The following is a 10,175-nucleotide window of genomic DNA, read 5'->3' on the forward strand; positions in this document are numbered from 1 at the left end:
TGATTTTTATTTTTATCTTCAAAAACCAAACTAATCGCCAAAGTTTCATTTTATTTTGAATTTTTATGAATAAAATAATTTGACAATAATATAAGTTGTTAAAAATCTAAAGCAACTCAAACACACCAGATTCTACAGATTCTTCTCTCTGTGTCGTCTATCAGATCCTTCCGATTCCATCAATAATTTATACCTTCTGCTCTCGCCGGCGCTCCAATTTTTTGTTAAATTTATGTATATTTGTATATATAAATCGATAATATCCATGTACCTATGATTCTGTAAAGTTAGTGTCTCATATCGGAGATATCAGGGATCAATCATTAGTCGAATCAATAGATGGCCACGGATGAAGAATCACCGCTTGTTGACCAGAATCAAAATGGAACTCAAACGCTTAATCATAGCAGAGACATTCATATTCTGAGCTGGGCGTTCTTGTTGATTTTCCTTGCTTACGGCGCTGCTCAGAATTTGCAGAGCACACTCAACACTGTGAGTTTCCTTTTTCTGGTTCTGCATATATAATTTTCAGTTTAATTATCGTGTTAAATTTGCTCGATGTTTGTATGCATCAATTTTTATCAGAGAGAAGTAGGATTAAGGACTCTATCCTTTCCACCTTTTTCGGTCAATGATTGTATAGAGTTATTGAGAAAACATTGCTAAGTTCAATATTAAATTGGCAACAAATCGATAGCAATTTGGATTTGAGGAGTCATAATGTTGACCTCAAAAGTCAAGGTATATGTTTTGAGGGAATGGAGTCGTAGTTACAGATGGTTGGTTGATTATTTTGTGTAGAAGATGTATAAGCCTTAAGTGACTAGGTCTTCTGAGTTTGCTGTCAATAACTTTGTAAATTGATTAAAATATTTTGGACTTTTAATTGGTGTTGACACTTCAAACTTGACATTTCTTAGAAAAATTTCCATTGTTGAACAAAATCAGCACAACAGATACAAAAGGAGGAATTAATTTGCTAGTCAAAACACTTCTATCCTCTGTGTGTTTCTTATCTTTTTCTCATAAGTTGTTTAAGTAGATTTTTGTAATTGTATCTGGATTTAGGGAGAAGAAATCAGATAAGAATGGTTATATGATCTCAGTGATCATTAAATGTTTTGTGTTATTACAGGATGGAGATCTGGGAACAATTTCACTTGGCATATTGTATACATCTTTCACAGTTTCTTCACTGTTTGCCTCTTCAGTTGTTAGAAAACTTGGATCAAAGAATGCTCTGCTTCTTGGTACTACGGGTTACTGGCTGTACATAGCTGCAAATTTAAAACCATCCTGGTAATTAATTAGTCTTGCAATGCTGCTACTAAATCCATGATTTATTTGTAATTGCTAAATTCATTTTTAACAAATTCCCATTTCTTTTGTATCACAGTTAAATGTCAATTTGTGATATAATTTTGATTCTATCATTTTCCATTTTCCTCCCTCATAGGTATACAATGGTGCCAGCTTCATTGTACCTTGGATTTGCTGCTGCTATTTTATGGGTTGGGGAGGTACATATTTTTTCTTTTGAGATCCTTTTAATTTTATAAATCCAAAAGATGTTTACAATATTTTGGACATGTAAAGTAATATATTTGTTGCTTACTATTTGACTATGTGTTTGTATATCAGGGGACATACCTTACCTCTGCTGCAAGGAGCCAAGCAATTGATCACAAGCTACATGAAGGAACTGTAATTGGTCACTTCAATGGAGAATTTTGGGCAATTTTTGCTACTCATCAGGTGTAGTTTAAACTTTCAGTTAACAAAGGTAATTATTTATTAATACTGGGAACTAATAAACTAATTTCTTTTTGTATTGATTTTTTCAGCTAGTTGGAAATCTTTTGACTCTTTTTCTGTTGAAGGATGGAACTGTAAGAATCCATATAACTAAATTGATCCCATTAAATTTGCTTCAAACAATCACTACTTATATTTTTTTATTTATTTAATTGTTTGCAGGAGGGAAGTACGAGTGGCACAACTTTACTTTTCACTGTCTTTCTTGGCAGCATGACCTTGGGAACTTTTCTAATGGCCTTCTTAAAGAAAAGGGACAATGAAGAAACAGATGAACAAAGAGATTCCTCTCTTAGTTTCTATTCTTTCCTAATATCTTTATGGAAGCATGTGATAACTCCTTTATGTGACGCAAGGATGTTGTTAATTGTTCCACTTATAGCATATTCAGGTCTACAACAAGCATTTGTCTGGTATGCATAAGTCAACTTACAATACCATCAATATAACATTTCCATTTCATTTTTCTTCAGTTAACCTTGGATTCTATTTTTTTTTTAATCATTTTAGGGCAGAGTTCACAAAGTTTTTTGTTCAGCCATCTCTTGGTGAGTCAGGTGTAGGTGGTGCCATGGCTGTATATGGAGTTTTTGATGCAATTGTAAGTGACATGATTCTAAGTAAAGGGACTATTTGTGTCGTTGTGTGAACTATATGGACTAAATTTGAAATTTGTATCAGTGTTCTCTAGCTGCTGGTCGGTTTACATCAGGTCTCACATCAATCACTGTGATTGTTTCTGGTGGAGCTTTTCTTCAGTGTGGTATATTGATCTGGCTCCTGAATTACAGGTTATATTATTCTCCTGTTAGCTTTTGTGAAAAAATTATTTTTAAATCTCTAAATTTTTTTTCCCTTTATTTTTGCAGTGTGCCTACTGGTGTTCTTGGAGTAGTATATCCACTTCTGATTGCAGCCATATGGGGAATAGGAGATGGAGTGCTCATGACACAACTAAATGCCTTGTTGGCAATGTTGTTCAAGCATGACATGGTAATCCTTGTTTGAATTTATTTTTCATAAAGGTGTCAACATTTTTTTATTAGATATTTAAATGAACTTATATATTATCGTGTGTGATTTTGAACATGAACATGAACATGAACAGGAAGGAACATTTGCACAACTGAAGCTGTGGCAGAGTGCTTCAATTGCAGTTGTATTCTTTTTGAGTCCATATATCTCACTGCAAGCCATGCTTTTTCTAATGCTTGTTGCACTCATCTTATCATTAGCTGCCTTTCTATTCCTCGTGCTCAAACTAGAAAAAGCCTTCTCCTCAAATCACACTTGATTAAAATAGAAAAAAAAAGAAAAAAAAACTGCTGCTCTTACCTTTACCTTCTTCTCACTTGTTATTTATCCTTATCTTTTATTGTACCAACTGTTATTCCATTTTTAAGCAAAGCAGTTATATATATAATATATATTTCAACTTTTTCATCATGTCTTTTAGTACAAACCCACATAAATTTCTCCAACCACTAGAATATTAATTAAACGTGACAAGATTAAGCTAAGTATAAAACGTATAAGATTAAAGTTTGCATTAGAAGAAAAAGTATGGTGAAGAAGTCAATGCTGAAGAGAGTTGACCAGATTGTTGCTGTAGTCCCAGAGGTTCTTTGCCAACTCAGGATCAGTTGCAAATTTGCTTGCTGGCCATTCATTGCAGTCCAAAAAGTACTTTCCGCTCACCCCTTTTAACCCCGGGTGGACTGCTACATAGCAACTTGTTGCTGCACCCTAGGCACAATAAATTAAAAAAAAAAAAAAATCATTTTTTACATAAAACATTACATATAAATTATGACATATAGTAATGGAGGTAGAATAGTAGAATACCTGTGGGACATTTTTCCAAAAGAGATAAGTGAACAGCTTCAAGATTCCTGCCAAAAACCACACCGCAGTTGTGGATCAATGAATAAAATTCTGTGTAATGTTATACAGAGAACTAGAGTTTAGGAATAAAAATAAAAATACACTTACTCATCTGCCAGAAGGAATGCCTCATGAGATCTGTCATTATTATGCCTGGGTGTACCGAGTTTACTGTAATATTCGCCCCCTCTTCCTGAATTTTAATTTTTAATTTTTAAATTAAGATTATTGACAAATAGAAAAACATATTAATTAATTATTTAATTAATACCTTCAAGCGTCGAGAGAGCTCATTCGCGTGCAATATGTTAGCTAACTTGGACTGGCCGTATGCCCTTTTGTCTGAATAGCTGTTTTACAAAAAAAATATTATGGTAAAAAATGTCATTATATTAAACGAAATTAAAGAACAAATTTACCTATCTTTATCACTGATTTTATCAAATCTGATTCCTTTTTCGTAAGTATAGACATGAGCTACCGATGACAAGTTTACAATTCTACCCTCGATTCCGGTAGCTGCAGCAGTTTCCTTCATCTTGTCTAGTAGTAAGTTTGTCAAGTAAAAGTGACCTGCCACAACATTCATTCCCCAAAAACTAAGTTTTAGTAATGATCTCTTTAATGGTGATATTCAAGAAGATAATTTAAAACAAAACTTTTGATTCCCATTTTACCCTTCTAAGAAGAGTAGATGCCTACCTAGATGATTAGTCGCAAACTGCATCTCTATCCCATCTTGCGAGAGTTGATACGGGCAAAACATGATACCAGCATTGTTTCTGCAAATTTGAATAGAATGTTGTATGGATAAATAATATTTGTTTTTTTTTTTTTTTTTAAATGATGTCATATTTAGGGGAATTGGAAGGAAAGTACAAATGAGGATAAATTTGTGAAAAAGTTAGGACATACGGATTATGTAATTGCAAGAATTAACATGGTAGGTGTAAAGATTTTTGGATGACTTACATTAAGATGTTGAGAGGGAGATTAAGAGCTTTGAAGCTATGAGAAAAGGTCTTAATTGACTTGAGAGATGAAAGATCAAGCTCAAGAACATCAATCTTAGCTTTCTCATTGTGTTTAACAACAAGTTGTTTAGCTTCATTTGCAGCTTTCATGTTCCTTGCAGCTATAATCACATGAGCTCCCCTCATCGCTAATACTCTTGTTGTCTCTAACCCAATCCCACTTGCCCCTCCTGCATTTTTTATTTGTTCACATTTTAAAACTTCTTTTAGTCTCCAAATAATATAATATTAAACACAGGATCTTGAAACCACTTCCATGTTTTACTAGGATGAATTGTGTTGGACCTTTCTTATAAATATTTTAAAAAGTTTTGCACTGAATTTGCAAGATTTTGGTATAAAAGGGTGTGTGCATACACGTGTACATGTGTTGTTATGTACACACTGATGTGTATATAATGTTTGTATAAAACTTCATTGGCTTTACATCTAATGTTTTTGAATAGAACCAATTCAAATTATTGATTTTCATTAGTAAGATATAACCGATCAAATTTGTCTATTGGATATTTTATATTGGTTATCGAATCTATTCGATTGGATCCATCTAATGTTTGTTGAATTTCCATTCAATTATAACCAACTAAAATCTGATAGATAATTTCAAAAAAGGCATACACTTCTATTATTAATGTTACATAACAATTTATCCTAGTTCTACAAATGTCATCTACGAACCAATAGTTGATTGCTTCTAGGAAGGCCAAGCTTTGTTGTTAGAACTTAGAATATTAGAATCCAGGATTAGCCATTTTATTTGTCATAGTTGTGTTAATTTTTTTTTCTTTCACAAAAACATATATTTTATTATACAAACATGACGTGTGATCAAAGAAAAAAAATATATATTTAAACTATTGCATTGAGTTGTAAAATAAACATCAACTTGAATATGACATTTGGTTATTAAATATTTTTTTAATAGTGATATCACTCAATTTAGAAAAAAAAATTTCAAAATGTCTTTAAATTTCCGATATATGCATTTAAATATTTAAAAGGGTAATCAACTATTGTTTTCTTTATACCTACTATTTGAAGTTGATAAGGTAAATCCTTTCTAATTTTATATTTTTGGCATAGATTTTAATTTTTGTTATGAATATAGTCCGAACATTAAATTTTTACGAATACATCACAAATTTAGTTTAATTTACAAATTTGTTTTTCTACAACTTCTTAATACTTTTCTATAGATTTTTCAACATTTTTTTAATTCTTAATTACTTTACAATTTTATTTTTCAATTAATTTACAATATTTTTACTATCTGTTATACTTATTTTTAAAATAGTTATAAACTTGTTTTACAACTTTGATACAACATTTATAATTGATACGTAACTTTTAATTTTTTTTACACTTTCATACAATTTTAAAACATCTGTTTTAAAACAAAAATACTTTGTAAATATTTTTTTTAAAAAAAGAAACACTTTTATATGTTTTAACTAAAAAATTATTATTTTCATATAATTTTTATCCAATTGTACGAAAGTTTAAAAAGATTATGAGAGTTTAAAAAGAGTTGTATTAAAATTATATGAGAGTGTAAAAAAATTTAAAAAGATATAAATGAAGTTTAAAATGTTACATCAAAAAATGTAAAACAAGTTTATACCTTTTTTGTAAATAAGTACAACAAGTAGTAAAAATGTTGTAAACTAATTAAAAAAAACTGTAAAATATTAAGATAAAATATTTAAAAAGTTTGTAATTTTTTTAAAAGTTCGTAGAAAAATAAAGTTAAAAATTAAAGTAAATTTAGGATGAATTTGTGATAAAGTTTAATGTTCCAACCAAATTCATAACAAAATGTAAAATTGAAAAGAAGAGTGACGAGATGATAATAAAATACGAGTTAGCTACCCTTAAAAAAATATGTTTGTTGACAGCTTAAAGACATTTTAAAAGGTTTTTTTTTCACAAATTACGTTATAACCATTTTTTTATATTCAAATGCATGTCTTTAAACACTTTATTATGATATTATGAAATCATATTATATATTATTGAAATGTTAGATTTATGACTACAAATTAAGGTGATGTTATCACTAGTTGGATCAGAGATTTACCCCCAAATATGTCATTTTTATAACCTTAGATTTGAACGTTAAAAATAACGTTTTTCTATTTTTATATGATTTTCTAAGCCTATTAAATTTTATGTTTAATTTGAATAATTAATTATGAATCTTATCTTACTCAATCTTGTGTGGTAGGTAATGTTTGGTTTAAATTTTATGCTTGAAATAACTTAAGATACCATCATTCTAATTTTGTGGGTATGGAGTTTTATTAAAATTACAATGAGTTATTAATTGATTCTTTATATATATATATATATATATATATATATATATATATATATATATATATATATATATATATATATATATATATATATATATATATATATATATATATATATATATATATATAAATTTTGAGTTCTCTTAGGAAGAGTACTCTGTTCAATAATTATACATTGACATAATTTTCCTTTAATCATCAATAAGTGTTTGAAGTATTTATACTTTTTTTTTTCACAATATCTTTTTGTATCGATTATAGATGTTTCTAAAATATAAAATATATACAATAAAAATATAAATTTCTTTGTCGATTTAGTTATTTTGCAAATTGCATACAAGGGTTTTTGCATTGCTCATGAATATATAGTCGTAGGCTTCAATTGTACATTTATATACAAACATACTAGCAAGAATATGGTTGCCACATCAATTTCGAATTAAATTATAGACTTGACCCACATTTCACATTTAATTAGTGTCCGGTGATATCAAGTCCAGTGCCTAGAACGGTCACTCGGTGATATCAAATCCAATGTCCAAAACGATCACTGTGATAAAATTCATAGAATAAAATTGGTAGTTTGTACCTAGACAAACAATTTTATTTTTTCTGTGATAAGAGACTAGTGGTTAAGGTACGTAATTTTATATATGATTTTCATTAGGGGTATAATCGAGTCGAGTCGAGTATTATTAAGCTAAAAACTCAACTCGGTTAAAAAAACTCGAGCTCAAAACTCAACTCGAGCCTTAGTTTCAAACAGACTCTAGCTCGATAAAGTAATCGACACTTTTGAATTCGGCTCGGCTCGTCACAATTAACTATTAAAAGTTAAAATTACAGTAAATTTCAATAGAAATACGTACAGATTAAGCTTGTAAGCTCGACTCGACTTTGCTCGAATATGTAAAATATGAATAAACCTAAGGGTGAAAATGTAAATATAACTAAGTTCGATTAAACTTGCAGCTTCACGAGCTGATATTCCAATATTCGAGCTCGACTTGATAATATACTCGAGTAGTTCAACTCCAACCGAGTCGATCTCAAGTGTTTTTTAAGTCTGTCTGATATATCTTATGAGTTGACTCCACTCGATTTCAAATCCTGATATGCTAAAATTATTGTTAGTACTTAGTGATTCACTTTTCATATGACGAAACATGAGTCGGATTAGTGCAACTTATCATTTTTAGCTTACTCAATGTCCGTTTTTATCACCTTTTTTGGTTTTATAGGTAGCTTTTATTTTAATTAAACTTATATTAAAATGTATAAATGGTTGTAAATTTTGCAACTGTTAATATAAAACATTTTAAAATTTTATATAAACTATTAGTATTTAAAAGTTAGCAAGTTTGTATCCTTTGTATATATTTTCTTCTATTTTCATAAAACATATAAAAGTATATAACAAATTGGAAATTCAGCACCAATTATATTACAACGTACGTTTTTTAATTTCACGAAAGTATAAAGAAAAAAAGTTCAGAGCCTTGTTTTTTCTAAATAACAAATCTAATCTAATTTTATTCCCATCTATGTTCAAATGCGATTTGAATTCCCGATATCGTGAAGAAAATACAAATATAATGTACTCATACTACCACCTATTTATACTTTCAATTTCATGAAAGTATAAATATAGATGTTTGATAACGGTATAATTATAAAAAACTCGTCATGATTAATTATAAGACGTACGTCGACTGAGAAATTTTAAAAATCGACCGACATTTGGTATTAAAGTTAATGCTATATCAAATAACTTATAGCATAAAAATGGTCTAGTTTTTAAATAGAGTAATGAAGTGTGTGTGTGTGTGTCTGTAGGTCTAAGAAATTAATACTATATATACTTGCCGTAGATGGTATTGAAAATCCGTCCCAATAAATAACTTTTTCTAGACATAAGAATTAATGATTTGGTTAAAAGATTAAAATGAGTTTTCTTCTGATCATTAAGAAAACATAATACGTTTTTTTTTTAATCTATCTTGTATATTTTTAGCGAAAATAATTATCCGTTGGGTCACGAAAATGTGGTGTATGTACTTTAAACTAATTCCAAAAGGTTCTGTTAGTCCATTCACAAACATTCGGTGATTGGTACAGGTTGCCCTACTCTATAGCATGCTTGGAGTTCCAACATTTTTTTTCTCTCTCTCTCTCACAATTCAAAGTGTGTGAGAGAAAAACAAGAAAAGAGAACGATGCATGTGTTTCATGTTCGTTGATGTGTAGACGAAATCGAACTATAATCTCACAATATCTTTCAACAAAAGAGGATTGATGCATAAACATAATACAGAATGATTGATATATGAATTTATATAAATATTTAATGATACCTGTAATTATAACAGTGAGATCCGAGGCATCAATGGAATCAGAAACTTGTTCAGCGGTGGAGGCAGATCCGAATCCACTCCGCCCTGGCCATCCTGATATCAACGATAAAACTCCCATTTTAAACTAAGATGTTGGTTTCCTTTTTCAGTAGTTCAACTTCTATATATATGCATATGAGAGAGAGAGAGAGAGAGAGAGAGAGAGAGAGAGAGAGAGAGAGAGATGAATATTTATGTAGAGATCAATCCTTTTTCTGATGTAGATATATACAAAAACGAGAGAGAGATGACTTGGATTTGAAAGAGCGGGTGGAAAGTGTGTGAAACAAAATCAGTGAATTTATTGTTCTAAGATGGATCATGGATGGGCCGCACATAAAGTTGAAACAACCAATAATTTTTTTTAGAACAAATTACACGAATGATCCTTAAGGTTTTGTTTTTCTTCCTAAAATAGTTCTTACGAAAATTTTTTCCCTCGAATGGTACCTACAGAGCAAACCTTGCACACAAATGATCATTATGACTAACTTTGTTAACATATTCTGTTAAGTGTGTGTGAAAAGACGAAAATGCCGTTTGTTTTTATTTATATATTTACTTTTAATATTTTGTTAATTTGAAAAAAAAGGCATTTTCATCTTTTCACACACACTTAACAGAATCTGTTAATAAAGTTAGTCATAAGAATCATTTGTGTGCAAGGTTTGCTCCGTAGGTACCATCTGAGGAAAACAAGTTTCGTAGGGACTACTTTAGGGAAAAAAAAC

The 10,175-nt window shown here is 29.8% G+C and overlaps 2 protein-coding genes across 2 annotated transcripts; one reads left to right on the forward strand and one right to left on the reverse strand.

Annotated features, from left to right (window-relative positions):
- The first annotated feature begins 99 nt into the window (after positions 1-99).
- LOC145088290 (Major facilitator superfamily protein) lies at positions 100-3,241 on the forward strand. The gene is made up of 10 exons (XM_079026550.1): positions 100-495; positions 1,139-1,302; positions 1,460-1,523; positions 1,645-1,758; positions 1,848-1,892; positions 1,981-2,231; positions 2,329-2,419; positions 2,500-2,609; positions 2,688-2,811; positions 2,927-3,241. The coding sequence occupies exons 1-10, from the start codon at positions 340-342 to the stop codon at positions 3,110-3,112; spliced, it is 1,305 nt and encodes a 434-aa protein (XP_078882676.1). The 5' UTR covers positions 100-339; the 3' UTR covers positions 3,113-3,241.
- On the reverse strand, positions 3,214-9,718 carry LOC145088291 (short-chain dehydrogenase TIC 32 B, chloroplastic-like). Its single transcript, XM_079026551.1, has 8 exons — positions 9,406-9,718; positions 4,675-4,906; positions 4,405-4,484; positions 4,122-4,275; positions 3,974-4,052; positions 3,811-3,895; positions 3,664-3,710; positions 3,214-3,564 (listed from the first exon to the last, which is right to left on the reverse strand). Exons 1-8 carry the CDS (start codon positions 9,521-9,523, stop codon positions 3,394-3,396), a joined length of 966 nt encoding a protein of 321 aa, XP_078882677.1. The 5' UTR covers positions 9,524-9,718; the 3' UTR covers positions 3,214-3,393.
- Between the last annotated feature and the right edge of the window lie 457 nt (positions 9,719-10,175).

This window comes from Lactuca serriola, chromosome 2 (genome assembly GCF_051521515.1).
Source record: "Lactuca serriola cultivar US96UC23 chromosome 2, Lser_US96UC23_V15, whole genome shotgun sequence".
NCBI classification, from domain to species: Eukaryota; Viridiplantae; Streptophyta; class Magnoliopsida; order Asterales; family Asteraceae; genus Lactuca; species Lactuca serriola.